The sequence below is a fragment of the Dipteris shenzhenensis genome, chromosome 9 (assembly GCF_047967505.1).
Source record: "Dipteris shenzhenensis isolate YYH24624 ecotype China chromosome 9, Dip_SZ_1.0, whole genome shotgun sequence".
NCBI classification, from domain to species: domain Eukaryota; kingdom Viridiplantae; phylum Streptophyta; class Polypodiopsida; order Gleicheniales; family Dipteridaceae; genus Dipteris; species Dipteris shenzhenensis.
Genome location: NC_141604.1, coordinates 50,883,700 through 50,900,064, shown reverse-complemented (window position 1 = coordinate 50,900,064; position 16,365 = coordinate 50,883,700). Strand labels below are relative to the sequence as shown.

Below are 16,365 nucleotides of genomic sequence, written 5' to 3'. Positions count from 1 at the left end.
CCTTGGCAAGCATAAATGAGGCTGCTCTAACTCTTCGTGCATCATGTCTATTCTAGGGGGCTCACTCTTCATAAACCCCATAGCATGTATTAATAATACCCCTAATCTTGCATTTTAACATTTTATCGTGTAATTGATAAACCCCCTCTTGCATGTATACATTATGAAAATTTGAAATTTAGACACCCTTCTATATATCTGCATATATAAATTACACTCGTTTGCTATTTTATAAATCCCCTCATGCATGTAAACGGCATGTAAGTCCCCCTTTAAAAAAATTACCCCTCTGTGCAACGTGCTATGTTACATGTTTTCTAAGTGACCCCCCCCCCCCCCCTCTCGCTATATATTGACATCCCTTGCACCTTAATACCCTTATTTTCAAAGGTAATTCTAATGTTACAAGGTTGATTAAGTAAAAAAGGGGAGAGCTATCTACTTTCAATCTTTGGGCTACTATGGCTCAAAATTCTTTTATTGGCAAGTGCTTTTATATATGGCAAATTTTCATCATAAAACTCTTGTTTATGAAGGGATTACTGCCACATGTATTTGGGAGAAGCATTGATCCTTTGAGTGCAAATGATTTGGAGGAGGATGAGAGTACCCTTGCTCATATTCTAATAGAACTTGATAATAGGCATCTTCATCATTTTGGCAACGTCTTAATGGCAAGACATTTGTGGGATTGTTTGGAGAGGTCACTTTCATAAGTGACATATTATTATGACTCTTTCATGCTTGTATTTTCTTTTTTATGGCATTTTTGCCACACGACATTTGTCATATTTCTCTACACTTTGACCTTTAAAAAAAAGGCAAGCGGTCAGACCCTCCTTCTATATGTAGAGAAATCTCATGCATGTTCACAGCAACGATTCATATCCATGTGCACATTACTTCAGCGAGGGTGACAGACTAACGTTGGTCATTGTGAGAATGACCAAGGTGCAATGCATAAGGATGTTAAGCAGGTTAAGCAACACTATAGAGTCATATTGCAATCAGTGCACTACCCTCATTATGTGGTGTGTTGACAGACTAACGTTGGTCATTGTGAGAATGACCAAGGTGCAATGCATAAGGATGTTAAGCAGGTTAAGCAACACTATAGAGTCATATTGCAACTAGTGCACTACCCTCATTATGTGGTGTGTTGAAATTTAATACTATGTCTCCATAATAATCCAAAACCTTGTAAAAGCCTGTTATTATTGATAAAGGCTATCCCGTTTTATCACCTGATGTTAGTGCAATACTCTACCCATTTGAGGGGGATGTTCATATTAGTACATTAGGATGTTTAGAGGGGTCTAAAATCGACCTTCACATTATTGGTGGAAGTGGATATGGGATGGGATTTGGATAGGGACTTGGTCCTATTTAATAGGTAGACATGCCCTTATATTATGTTGATCACCTTAGCCTCCTAGTTGATGAGGCTAATAGTTAATATGATGTGATATGTTGACTTTACTCTTGTGATCTTCCATCTGTCCTCTTTCCCTCGTGCGCTTCTCATCTCCTCCACTTGAGCACTCCCTTGAGTTCTAACACTCACCACCTTCTTCTTGCTCGAAGCTACCTGCCTCACATTGCCAGTCTGTCCTGCTTATTCCTCTTCAAGCCTCGACTCTCCCTACTATTCAGTTGTTCATTCCCTTCTGGCTGCTCGATCCCCTCTCTACCACTGTTGTCTCTTCTTAGTACTATTAGCCTTTCGCTCCACGCTACTACATCAGTCTGAGCCATTTTGTGTTTCAGAAGCATAGTGCATGCATTATGGTCTCTCTTTCTAATGCTAGCCTCACAACCTTGTCTCCACTTTCCTACTCAACAAATTTGTTTTCTTTTTTAGCTCTGCCTAGAGGTATTACTACAGTGGAATGCAGTAGATGACACACAGTTATTCACATTGCCTTTTACAAGCCTTACATAGTTACATAGATATATATATGCACACACTTCTAGCTCAATTACGTGCTCTCTTTATACTTTTGGTTCTTTTACGATGAGTATCTTTGTTCCTTTGCCTCCTTGCATGCCAATCACCTCCTATTTGTATATGTTTTTATATAGAAACATATATGCAATGCTTTGCAAATATGTTATACACACACACACACACACAAACCCTTCTATGTAGTTACTTTCATTTTCCCTTCATTTTTAATTTTTCCTTCTATTCTTGGTACAGATTTATAGCCTCTCTTAAAGCTTTTTCGTTTATCTTCTTAATTTAATAAATACATGATCTTTATGTTTTTAGCCTTAGTAGTTCCATCTCTTTATTATTCTACATTTTTGCTTCTTTAAGTAATTATTTTACTTAACTCTTACATTTGCTTTGCTACAAACCCTTCTTTGATAATTAATTCTTTCATGTGTAACTTGCAAACTTATTGCTTAGTCTCTTTTGAGCTTTTTTAAACATACATGTTTGTTCCATGTAACATGTTTTTGTGTCCTATTTTTATCTATTATATATAAAATTTATAAGGCTTTCAAAAAAATTCTTTTAGGAGTTTAGTTTTACTTAACAATGAAATTACATGCTTTTAGTGGCATCCTTTTTCCATCCTAATGTAATGCTTGATCTATTATTTACTCCTCTCTTGCCTAAGCCCTCTTGTGGAGCCTTATTCAATATATTGAAGTAATCTTAACTTTCAGGTAAGGGTGTGGGTTACCCCCCTTGTTTAACCTTTTTCCCTCTCTGTTAGCATTTTTCTCTCAAGGGTGTGGACTAACCTTTTTCCCTCTCTCTTAAGGGTGTAAACTACCCCCCTTTTTTTCTTACCTATCTCTTAAGGATGTGGACTCTCTCCCTTGGGATTTAAAGAATTGATCCTAACTTCTCATCAAATGGAGGGGACTAACCCTTTTTGCATTTAAAAAGGTGGTTTTGCACTCTTTAACTATGAAACCTTGACATATTTATACTTTAGAATATAGGATTGTTCCTAGGTAAGTAAGAACAAGCCAAGGGCACGTGAATTACCTACCTACCCAAATTAAGCTATAATATTACAACTTATGGTTTATTTGGATGGTGGTAGGTAAGTGGATCCTAATCATGGAGCTTGGACTACCTAAAGGATTCCACACTTTTTTACCAATCTTATGTTTTTTTTGCAAACTCAATATTTTTAAAAAAATCAATTTTGTAAAAAAAAAAATGCAAGCTCTAAATTAAGAAAAACTCTCAATTTGTTAAATTTTTTCAAAACTCTCAATTTAGTTGTCTCAAATATTTTTGTCCTTGTCTCATATAAAACTTTTTTATCCAAATGATGGACTTAATTGTATGGTTCATTTATTGATGGGACTATTAAATCTACACACACACACACATGTGGGTAAATGCTTCCCGTCATTATGGCCACATTCCAATAATAGTAACCACTTGTTCCAAGAAATTTGCCTTTATGAAACATATGTTCTCAACATATCTATGTGAGTTTTGTTGTGAGACCGTCTGTTTCAAGATCATCCTACTCATTCCCAACTTCCTCCTAAGCATATAAAATACAACAGCCCAAAAATGATTGTTGAATCCTATCCCTATCTGATATTGTGGATTTCAGCAGTTTCAACAAAAATCCATGCAAACGAAATATGTTACTTAAAAACAAATCCACTACTTGCAAGGCACTTACTGACTCTCTAATTAGAATAACATGAGCTATCTTAGTAAGATGACAAGCCACCAAGGGATATAATTATACCTTCCTTGTATCTATGGTAAATCAACCATACAATCCATGGAAATGCTCTCCCATGTACTTAATGGTATTCCCAACGGCTATAAAGGGCCACATTACTTGACACAAAAAAGACACCAGTTGACTCCATCTATACTACCTAACTGCAAAGGGCTAGGTGACTTCATCTATTTGCTTTATTTGATTTTAAAAAAAATCATATGACAAATTCATGAATATATTTTTCATCTTTGGCAAAAAGAAATCATGTTTCAAAAGCTAGTTTGTCTTCTCAACACCTGGATATCCTGTACAAGAGCTACCATGGCATTGATGGATCATCTTCTATTAGAGATCATTTTGATTAGATAGTACTACCTTGCTATTTCTTTAAAGATGGCAAGCCATCTATAGCCCCGGATTTTATCACAACCACCTTAAGCCAAATGGCTCTAGACATACTCATCCACTTTTGAGTTTCTCTAATCCCAATCATTTTTAGTATAGTAACACTCATATTATGCATAATGTATGACAACACATCAGCACCTTTATTATCCACATCTCACTTCGTTACCGAACCTCCATGTGAAATTCATGCATGAGTTACAAACACCAAGCTTGGCAAGAACTCAAATAAGATATTCACAAAAATGTTTCAAAGCATCATGGTCAACATCGACATAAACTTTGGACCATTTAAATGATGTCTCCATGCTTTCAAAGTATGAATCATGGTACACAACTCTTATTCATGAGTTGACCAATAGGATCACCTCTATAAGAATTTTATCTACAAAATTAAAATCAAATTTCAATTGATTCTAGTTCAAGACGAGCAGCGATTTGATAGCTATGAATTTATGAAATCGGAGGAGCCAATAGGTAATCAGCAAACTTTCAATTCTCAAAAGAACATCTTGAACGACAACACCCACAGAGGGACGCAGAGAGGGACCTATAATATTTAACCTAACGATACATTTATTGAATGGCATGAAATGAAGGGAGAGAAAGAGGAAGGGAGGCTAAGCATAGAGAGAGAGAGAGAGAGAGAGAGAGAGTAAAGGAATGATGGAGATTTAGAGAGGAGAAGGCGATGAAGGAGGAAGCGAGAAGCTTCCAAACGGAAGCAACAAGAAGCTTCACAAGAGACTGTAATATTTCCATGTCTTTCCTTGCAATAGGTTAATCGTGCCTTGCACCCCAAGAGACTAATTAACACACCAATAAATCTTATCGTGGGGACCTACTTGCTTTCAAAGGCAACTCTCCTCTCCTCTTGCAATAGAGCCACTCTTCCTGTATGAAGAATATGTAGCACACTGTCCAATTCAAATTTGTACATGTGGGAGTGGACATGATCGAGGAACACAAAGCAGAGCTTGGGGATGAAAGAGGAGGGATGCAACAAAGCGGGACCACCTTTTATACGATGTCTTCATCCTCATCATTGCAGTATTTTACAAGTACTAGGTAATAGAGTATAGACCTAGATCTTGTAGGAATAAGGCTGGTAACAACTTCCTTGTTTGCAACCCTAGCTCTTTACAAGATAGAAAGCCTGTTCTTCTTCCGACAATGAAATGAGTTTCTCTTGATCATGGGGCAAACACCAAATGCATCCAACTCACGTTCTTTGGAGCATGAGCAAAAATGAATCGTGCTTTTGATACTATTGCAAACTGGGCTAAGCATCGCAAGGATGCAAAGAAGAGATCCTAGTTGCAGTAGGACAAGTAGTCCGTAGTTCACCCTTCCCTATCACAACCTCAAGTTGCAATACATTGTTGATCAGCGGAAAGTATGTCTGTCAACACCGTCCCATACCCTTGCTCTGATACCAAAATATAAGCCTCCCAAATAATTTCACGAGGGACAAGCTACAAGTGTCCGAGATTGGATGACCTTCCTACCATCTACACCTCACATACCATACTTTTGCCCAACTTGGGTCTTGTGCATCAAATCGTGACTGTTATTTTTCCCTTAGCAAGATGAATGAAGATGTGCCACAATTCCCTGGAAGACTCCTTACTACTTGCTAGGTACTAATCCTCTAGATCCCTGATGGTTTAAGTTCTATGAAAATTTATGAATGCTCCTGCTGCAAGCTGAACTCTTTTCCTAAAAAAACCTACAGGTTATAAGTGATCAACAGCTGAGAAAATCAGCCTTCTAAGCTGCTTTATGACTGCTCTTTGAATTCAATCAGCTGCAAACTGCACTCTCCCCCTCATGTCCTTTACAAGTGCTTCCATATTCTTGAAGGAAGAACCTCCCTCTTTCACAGCTTTTACTGCCTCACTCTTTAGCTCTGCAGCTCTCTTCCCCATCTCTTTCCCTTCCTCTCCTTCCATTAGAGCTCTCACCACCCTCTCCACCTCTCCACGATCCACTTTCCCATCATCCGTCCTCTCAAATTCCAGCCCCAATTTCCAGTCATCCACCAAAACTCTGGCATTCACTTTTTGCTCTGCACCGCCTGGCAAGCAGAGCATGGGTATTCCTCCAAGCGCAATGTTTTCCAATATCGAGTTCCACCCACAATGGCTCAGAAATCCACCCACCGCAGGATGTTTCAAGACAAGTAACTGTGGAGCCCACGAGATGATCAGACTTCGATCTCTGTTGCGGTCCAAAAAGCCCTCCGGTAAGACCTCCGAGAGGGAGCCATCAATTGCATCTTGACGAATGACCCAGAGAAAAGGCTGTTGGCTGGCTTCCAAACCCAGAGCTAACTCCTCCATTTGCTGGGCATCAGAGAAAATCGACAGGCTTCCAAAGGACACATAGAGAACAGACGAGGTTGATTGAGTATCAAGCCAGGTTAAGCATGCATCATCCGCCTGCCAAAAGCTGACCTCTTGCTGGATGGGCAACGTTCCATCTTGGCCGGCTCGCAGAAGCAAAGGGCCGACAGTGTACACGGGGCATTTCACCAGCAGCGCATCGACCGCTTTACTTTCCCACTCATAGCAGGTGTTAAAAACAAGCCCTGCTGCCTCTTCAAAACTTTCGCACATCTCGAGAACGAATTTAAGACGATAGAAAGAGATATCCTCCGCTTGCATAGATGGTGGAAATTCGCTGGGAAGAAGGGGTGGAGCTCCAGGGCAGCTTATGCGCTGCTTGGGATCTGCAGGCCACAAACCACGTAACAAATTTAGAAAGCGATGCACGAGACGTAGAGTTGGATTTGCGCACAGTCAGATCGTTATCAGAATTAACAGAAGAGACGAAGCACCTTTAAAGGGAATGACGCCCTTTGAGACCATGTCGGGGGCCTGGGCCATTACACAGAAAGAGGCAGCGTTAGAGGTGAAGAAGACGAAGCGAGGGACGCGAAGCGTGTTGGCGATGGTCTGGGACCAGGGGAGGAAGGCATCGGAGATGATGCAAGAGACGGGGGGGTGGGAGTGTTGGAGGTGGGGGAGGAAGCTTTGGAGGGAGGGGAGGATACCACGAGAGGATTGGAGGAGGTGGGAGAAATCGGAGCGAGGGAGGGAGAAGGGGAGGCCATCGGGGAGGGCGATGGTGCGGAGGGTGAAGCGAGGGGAGGTATGGAGCTGGTGGGTGCGAGAAGCGGTATGGAGGGAGACGATGGAGGTGAAGAGGAAGGAGGAGGAGGAGGAAGAGCTTGAGAGGATGCGAGCGAGCTGCAGCAAAGGGTCGAGATGGCTGGCGACGGGGAACGACAGAAGGAGAACATGCACTACTGGAGCTTCCATCGCCATAGCTCCTCCTCCTCCTTCTTCCCCCTCCGCCATAGCCACCCGCTTCGTAGCTTCTTCCACATCGCCTCTGATTTTCTTCTCCTCCTCCTCCTCCATAGCTGCTGCTCCTCCTCCTTCCTCGTCCGCCATAGCCAGCCTCCTTCCAGCTTCCTTACCTCCTCTAGCTCCTTGCTTCTCCCCCCCCTCCTCCTTTCCCTGCCTCCTCCGCCTTGGATTCCTTCTCCCCCATCTCCTTAGCTTCTGCTTCTTTCTTCTTCTGTCTTTCGAGTATTATACTCATCTTTCTTTTTCCAAGAGGAAAAGGACAAATGCCCATTTATCTATAAAAATAAGCCGGCCTGCCAAGAGAGAGAAGAAGAAGGAGAAGAGAGAGAGAGAAAAATGGAAGAGGAGAGAGAGGGAATGAATGCACTTCCAAAAAAAGCACACCCAAATTTGAAAGACATGCTCTAAAGTCAACACACCAACAATCAAAGAATTTGCAAAAAAAACACGTCTAGAAATTATTTTTGGTTTCTGAAAGTTGAAGTTGCTACGTAAATGCAGGCCAAAAATAACCTCTCTCCAAACAAATTAGTAACTCCAAAGTGTTTAATACAGTATTATATTAGTTTTTAGCCCACCACAGAGTGAAGGCTAAGGCCACTCAGAAGTAAAAATGGCCATTTTTGGCCTGCCCCCAAATGGATAGGCCTTAGGATACATTTGGTTGGGAATGTGAAAAATGGCGAATTTATTTTGTGTTCTTTAATCTGATTGGCTAATGTGCTACCACTATGCATGGTGGTCTATGGCGTGCATGTCTTCAAAGCGCATCTCGTTCACCCTAGCACAGTGTCAGATGCATTGCGGTCTGTGTAATCTCTTCTATGGAGTGTTGTGTGGCGTGATCAGCGCATCTCCTATACTGTGGCACAATATCAAATGCATGGGGCGGTCTGTGTAATCTCTTCCATGGAGTGGTGTGTGGCGTGATATCTCTCTGGTGTCCTGTGAATAGCCATATTTGGGGCTTCGTTATGGAGTTTTCCTGTGCAGGTTGTCTGTCACGATCTTGAATATAGGGATGCACATGTGTGTAGATGATGCAATAATTGAGGCGGATTGGCCCTCCAAATGGGGTGGAAGGAGTGACCATGTGAGCATATTTTTGCTAGACTTCTCTACATGCTCCACACAAGCCACAATCCATATGCATGCAAATGCCCATACTCACACACCATGAATGACACTAGAAGGTACAACCCTCATGCCTCTTGGGATTACATCCCTTGGGCATACCCCATTATTCTACCCTTAGCCTATGACTCTTTATGCCTACCATTGATTAATGCAATACCCCTGCACAATGCTACCCTTTCCTAACCATCCTAGGACCTAATGCATAAGTGCATATTTTATTATATTCAATTGGACAATTTACAATGTTACAACTATAGGGTAATCGCCAGATTCCCCAAAAATCCTTCAAGTGATCTTCATCGAACCATTGACCATTCTCCATAGGATATTCTTTAAACTTTACCAAATATCGAGATCTCTGTCTATTCATGATACTCCTGACCTCATGGAATAGTATTCGTTCCGGAACAAGTTATTCTACCCTGTCTTCAAGTTCTGGTTCTTCCTCTTCAATAGATCTCTGTCTATTCATGATACTCCTGACCTCATGGAATAGTATTCGTTCCGGAACAAGTTATTCTACCCCGTCTTCTTCCTCTTCACCTTTAAATGGCTTCAAGATAATAACATCAAAACCATTCTTCATCCTCCAGCTGGTAGGCAATGTCAACCTGTATGATGTTGGAGTTCCTTCTGGATATATAACCTCTGAAATGTGGAAAGGTCCATAATATTTTACTGCTAGCTTTACAAACTTGGTATTTCCTAGGATTGTCTTTATACACCTTTTGTCAATTTTTAAAAGAACCCAATCTCCCTTCTCATAATGAACATCGTTACGCTTCTTATTCGCAACCTTCTTGTACACTTCTTAAGCTCACTGAATATGTAATTTAACCTGTGTAAGTACTTCCTGCACATCTTCAGCAAACTGATCAGCTGGCTGCCAAAATCATATCTCCTAACTGTGCAATGGGTGTGGGAAGGACTTGGCCATAGACGATCTCAAATGGTGCCTTGCGGGTAGCAGAATGGGTAGAGTTGTTGTACGTAAACTCTAATAGAGGTATGACAAAATATGAAGAGGGGAGAGCAGAAGAGTGGAGATGAGGAGAGAGGGCACAGCTAGAGAGCACACCACAAATGACTAACTGTACACTAGAATTAGTTGAAAAAATAGAATATATACAAACCCTTTTAGGGTTAGGGTTAGGGGATCTAACCCTTTCCTTTATAGCACTCTATAAGGTTAGTGCTATGCACATATGATCACGTGATGGTGCTATGCACACATGATCACATGATGTTGAGCGTGAACTCTCAACACCTTCCCTCAAGATCAACATCATGAAGTAGGCCTTCCCTCAAGATGATGATTCTGGGGAATCGAAGAAGGACTGAGCATTACATTCCATCACACCCCTTTAATGGGAATGTCCTTCCTCTGCATCAAACCAAGAGCTAGTCGGTGTTTCTCGAATAGCTCTTTACCGAGTGGTTTTGTAAAAATGTCTGCAACATTTTCTTTGCTATCACAATGCTGCAGTGTGATGTCACCAAGTAACACTCTTTCTCTGATGAAGTGCTCTCTGACATCAATGTGCTTTGTTCTGGAGTGATATACTGGATTTTTGGCCAATGCTTGAGCCGATTGATTATCACAGTATATTGTTGTTGGCTTTGACTCATCAAAGTAATTTGTTTCTGACAATAGTCTTCTGAGCCATATAGCCTCACATGCACCTGTAGTGAGTGCTCTATATTCTGCTTCAGTCGAAGACAAAGAAACAGTTGGCTATTTGTTTGACAACCATGATATAGCACCTTGACCAAGGAAAAATGCATATCCCTGTGTCGATCTCCTGGTCTCATGATCTCCAGCATAGTCACTATCACAGTATCCATGCAACCGTGGATGACTTCCTCTGTATTCTATCCCAAATTGTCTTGTACCTCTGATGTATCTCAAGACTCTTTTGGCTGCATTCCAGTGAGACTGTTTTGGATTTGCCATAAACTGTGCTAGTGAGCTTACTGCATAACAAATATTTGGCCGTGTGATTGTCAGATATATAAGAGATCCAATGAGTTGCCTGTAGTATCTGTCATTGACTGTAGGCTTTTCTGAATCTTTAGTAAGTTTCAAACTCTGTTCCATGGGAGTGGCTGCAATCTTGCAATCTGCCATATGAAACTTCTTCAGGAGACTGTCAACATATTTGAGCTGACTCATGAATGTGCTATCCGAATCTCTCCAGAACTCAATTCCAAGACAATAGTGCATAAGTCCAAGATCTTTCATGTCGAACTCTGCAGATAAGTCTTGTTTTAGTTTTCTGCATCCTTGCTTCCTGTCACAATCAGATCATCTACGTACAAAAGTGCAATAGTAATATCTTCCCTTTGAACTTTGTAGTAGAGAGTATGATCTGCATTGGACTTCATGTATCCCAGATCAGCAAAATACTTGTCAATTCTGCTGTACCAACTTCTGGGTGCTTGCTTTAAGCCGTAGAGACGTTTCTTGAGATGGCAAACCTTGTTCTCTTGTCTTGGTTCTGGTTGTTGCATGTAGACTTCCTCGTCTAGATAACCATTGAGAAATGCATTCTTGACATCGAGCTGATACACATTCCATTTACTGAGTGTCGTTAGTGATATCAAGAACCGTATGGAATCCATCTTTGCTACTGGAGCATAAGTCTCATCATAATCTTGGCCATATTGTTGTGCAAATCCTTTTGCAACTAATCTGGCTTTGTATCTCTGAATACTGCCATCTGGATTGTACTTCACTTTGTATACCCATTTGTTGGCTATGGCCGTCTTTCCTGGTGGAAGGTCGCATAATTCCCCAAGTGTTATTTTTATACAAAGCATCCATTTCTTCATTCATTGTAGTTTGCCATTCTGGCTTATCTACTGCGTCTTCGAAGTACACTGGCTCTTTTGTAGCCATGATGGTAGTCATAAGAGCATAGTTGGTGGTTTCCACCTGAATTGCTTTGCCTTTCTGAGCATATGTCAATCTGGCTGGTGGTCTGCTTTCCCTAGTAGACCGTCTGAGCTGCTGTGACGCTGATTGGGGTGTTGCTGGCAATTCTTGCTCTTCTTCATCAACCTGTTCTGTAGATGACTGTGAAGTCGATGCTTCTATCTCCTGTGTAGGTGAGGTTTTCCATTCTGATTCCTCATCGAAGATTACATCTCTGGAGATAATGACTTTGCGGTTGATGGGATCATACAATTTGTATGCTTTACTTTCTTCACTGTAGCCAACCATGATGCATTTGCGTGACTTCGCATCCAATTTTCTGCGATGATCATCATGTATGTGGGCATATGCTATGCAACCAAATATGCGGAGATGCCCAATGCGTGGCTTGTGTCCAGTGAATGCTTCATAAGGAGTCATACCTTGTATCGGTTCGGTAGGAAGCCGATTAAGCAAGTAGTTAGCTGTAGCTATTGCTTCTGCCCAATACTGATTCGGAAGATGCTTTTCACTAAGCATTGCTCTAGCACTGTCTGCTAAAGTCCCATTCTTCCTTTCAGCTATTGCATTTTGCTGAGGAGTATCTGCACATGTGAATTGTCTTCGAATGCCGTGAGTTTTGCAAAAGTTCATGAAGGCTGAAGACATGAATTCACCTCCTCTGTCTGATCTCATGACCTTGATCTTTCTGCCTGTTTGGTTTTCTACCATGGCTTTAAATTCTTGAAATCTGGCAAACACTTCAGATTTCTCTTTCAGAAAGTAGACCCAACAATATCTACTGTAGTCGTCGATGAAGGTCAAGTAATAAAGTGAACCATTGATGCTGCGGGTCTGGGCATAACCCCATACATCTGTATGAATTAAATCAAGAATACCTCGTGCACGAGAAGTACTTCTGACAAAGTTGGTTCGCTTTTGTTTGCCAAAGCAGCATGCTTCACAAACCTTTCCAAGAAACTGTAGCTTCGGAATCCCAATTGCCATATTTTGATTCCTGAGATCTAACAAGTACTTGAAGTTGACATGACCATATCTCTTATGCCATTTTGCGGATAGTGGCATCTGTTGTATTTGAGCTGACATGGCATGCTTATCTGGTACTGTAGCTAGCATCCTGTATAAGCGTCCTTCCTTGACACCTTTTGCTACTAGCTGACCTCTTTTGGATTTGTCTCTGATAGTGCATTCATCACCGTCGAAGATGACTTTGTAGTTGTGTTCCGTCATTTGACCTACTGACAAAAGGTTCTTGCTGAGCTTCGGAACATAGAGCACATCTTTGACTAATCCTTTTGTACCAGTGAAATTATTCATAGGGATAACACCTGTCCCTTGAACCGGATTCGGTGTATTGTCTGCTGTGTAGATGACATTCTTTTGACCTTCTAATGGCTTCATTTCTGTGAACCATTCCTGATGATTTGTCATATGAGATGATGCACCGCTGTCGATGTACCAAGGATCCTGTTCCACTTGGTCGACTTGATAACTGAAATCTTCTTTGGGATTGAAATCAGTGTCTAGGTGCATTGTATCAGTCTGATGCAATTCCTCACTTGCAAGAAACATATTCCCATGTTCATTTGCAAAATGACTGTGACTAGAATGTCCACCACGATGATTTCCTCTTCCTCGGGAATTCCCTCGATTACTGCTGGATTGACCGCCTTGGTCATACTGCTTCTTGCAGCAATCTCTTTCATAGTGTCCAAACTTGTGACAATAGTTGCATTGAATGTTTGACACATTGGTGGATGCATTCCCTCGTCCTTGGAATCTTCCTCGGTTGGAATGATTTCCTCTTTGCTGATTTTGATGTTGCTGAGGATGTTGCTGATGCTGATGCTGATTTTGACTTTGATTTTGTTGATGATGATGACCACTTTTCTGATATGATCTACCTCTGTTTCTGCCTTTGCCTCTGCTTCTGTCTGAAGCGGTGAATGCCTGATCATTAGAATGACCTTTACGTGCTTGAATGGCCTGAGTCCTGAGTTCTTCACCAAGTAGAACTGACTGAAGTTCTTCAAGTGTTGGAATTTGCCGTTGGATGGCAATACTCTGGACCAGATTCTCATATCCTTCTCCTAGTCCATTCAGGATTACTTGAACCATTTCTGCGGGATTCATAGTCTCTCCTGCTGCTGCAAGTTGATTGTTGTAGTCTTTGATGCGAAGTACATAAGCATGACCGGTTTCATTGCTATTGCGGAAACTCTGGTTGATCTGGTTTCTCAAGGTGAGAATCCTGGATGTGTTCTTGGACTCGTAGAGAGCTGCGAACATATCCCATGCTTCTTTTGATGTCTTGACTGTGTTGAGCTGTCCTAGCATGACATCTTGCACATTCTGCTTGATCAGGTGATAGGCATACTTGTCTTTCTTATCCCATTCTGCTTGAGCTCGGGCAATGGCAGGATCTGCTACTGGTGCGGAAACTGTTTGTGTAGATGTAGATCCCAATGTAGATCCCGTTGCTGGTGCTGTGACAACAGATGGAGTAGAGCTACTGGTGGCTGGATCTGCCAATGGTCTAGGTATGGATCCATCGACATACTCCCATTTGTCCTGAAGCACAAGAATGGTCTCCATTCGGTATTTCCATGTACCGTAATTGGAGTTGTCTAACTTAGCAGATGCCTCCAGATTGAGGTTGCTAGTCGACATGGTGCAAACAATGTACTCAAAAAGTGTCCTGGAAAACTCTGTATGAATCAACTGCAAATACACTGAAGATGCCAAGTGAAATCTCTGTACCGTCGGTGAAGATAGAACTGCAGTATACAAAATCTGATCTGTGTTACAAGGCTTGTGGCAATGATGCCGGGAATAGCCAAGAGGCTTTACAAGGCTAAAAAATGATGTGCACGATGCCGTGAGATAGCCAAATAGGCTTTACAATGGTGGCATGTGTGTGTGAAATCAAGTGCTATCTGCCCACTGAGTCAATCTGCAATGCCTCTGAACTCTGAAGTCTGCTCACTGAACTGATGAACGTAAGGTTTCAGGTAATGTAATGATGTGAAATCGGATGTGAGCGTATGGACTGACTCCGAGTAGGTACTAGTCGGGAATTTCGGGCATGGCTTAGATTGGCAACTTGGGGAATTCAAAGCGTCCCCTCTATGGCGATCTAGTCTACTCTGATCTAGATCTAAACCAACCGTCGATCGATGAAAGAGCAGCAAATAATTCCTTTTCCTTTGTTCTTTTTAAGTGCTGGGTCAGATGCGTTGATGTAGAGGCAAATGTGCATGAAGGAAGTGGTTTTGTCGGCGAGGCTCAAATGTGAGTGTAACTTGCGCCGAAATGTGCGCGTGATGTAACGAGCGCGTAGAGCACGAAAAATTGAGCGACTTTCCTTTTTGGAGCACCCTCAAATTCTTCCTGGATCAAGAGATATGACTTGATCTAGGTGGAGGGGCAAAAGGAGTGCAAATGGTGCTCAATGATGATGTGTCACTGTGAGTCACATGCAGTGATGATGTGGCAATGTGCTTAGCAAGAGGTGTGCCAGTGAAGCTCTGTGCTGAGGTGGCAGGAGTGTGCACATGCAATGTGTGCACAGTGTGCCTGGCAAGGGACTGTGCCTGCAGGGGTCAGTGCTGACTGGACTGCTGAGGTGGCAGTACTGAGGTGTCACTGATGACGTGGCCAGATGACGTGGCAGATGACGTGGCACAGATGACGTGGCCTGATGATGTGGCAGTGCTGATGTGGCAGATGACGTGGCAGTGCTGACGTGGCAGTGATGATGTGGCAGCTGACGTGGCAGTGATGACGTGGTAGTGATGATGTGGCAGTGATGACGTGGCACAGGTGACGTGGCAGGGGTGACGTGTCAGTGCTGACGTGGCAGATAATGATTGCCACGTGTCAAGATAATGTGGTGACGTGGCACGTGGGTAGGATAAGGTTGCCACGTGGCACAAATTTGGCCAACCAAACCCAACCCAACTAAACTTGACTGTACCAACCTAGCATGGTTATCTGAACCTAACCGTAGTTATATGTTATCCGCCACGTGTCGATTTCTAGAGGATCGAAATCTACTGGAGGTTCCGTCGAAGGTTCCGATTCCGTCGCGGAGGAGCACGTTGTCGTTGAAGACGAGGCTTAGTTGCAGAGCTGGCTTTTGGAGTTGTTGTAGCAGCATGGGCTTCGAAGACCCGTTTATCCGTGCAGTTCCATTTGGAGAGGCGCTAGGTTGTCGCATGGAGAGCCGTCGCTAGGTCTAGAGCTCTAGCTCCTCTACGAACCTCTGTGGATGGCGCGCTTGTAGTCGTGGCTGTTGTTCGGTGAGAGCAGCTCGTTGTAAAGCAGTCGAAAAGGCCTTAGGAGGCGATGGGCGTGCAGATGATAGAGTGGCCCGTGTGCCTGAGTTCGTCGAAGGTCGATTGGCAGACTTGGCTGAGGTCCCGTGAGGCGCTGAGTAGTGTGAGCAGTCGATCGTTGGCTTTGGAGAGCAGATTGCTAAGCCCGTCCAAATCGTCAGGAGCGTCACCTTGGAGATGCTTGGCACTGCAGGAGCCCTGTTGAAGGAGTGCTGTTGAAATTTGAAGTTGGCGATCGTTGTGCGATTGTGGAGGTGCAACCCGTGGGCGTAGAAGCCTTGCACAACACTAGAGATCTGTGGGGAGCCGCTTTGTGAAGTGGTCTGGAGCGCAGGTAGCGTAGGAGCCGGTGAAGAGGCTTGGAAGTCGTAGAAGACTATGGAGGTCCGCTCGCGGGTACCAACTAGGAGACGCTGTAGAAGGCCGTGAGCCTTAGACGTGTTGTAGGAGGGTCGTGTAGGTCGACG

At 42.8% G+C, this 16,365-nt stretch overlaps 1 protein-coding gene across 1 annotated transcript; it reads right to left on the bottom strand.

Moving 5' to 3' along the window:
- Positions 1-5,012: 5,012 nt before the first annotated feature.
- On the bottom strand, positions 5,013-7,706 carry LOC147898797 (7-deoxyloganetin glucosyltransferase-like). Its single transcript, XM_087379608.1, has 2 exons — positions 6,955-7,706; positions 5,013-6,846 (listed from the first exon to the last, which is right to left on the bottom strand). Exons 1-2 carry the CDS (start codon positions 7,571-7,573, stop codon positions 5,915-5,917), a joined length of 1,551 nt encoding a protein of 516 aa, XP_087235734.1. The 5' UTR covers positions 7,574-7,706; the 3' UTR covers positions 5,013-5,914.
- Between the last annotated feature and the right edge of the window lie 8,659 nt (positions 7,707-16,365).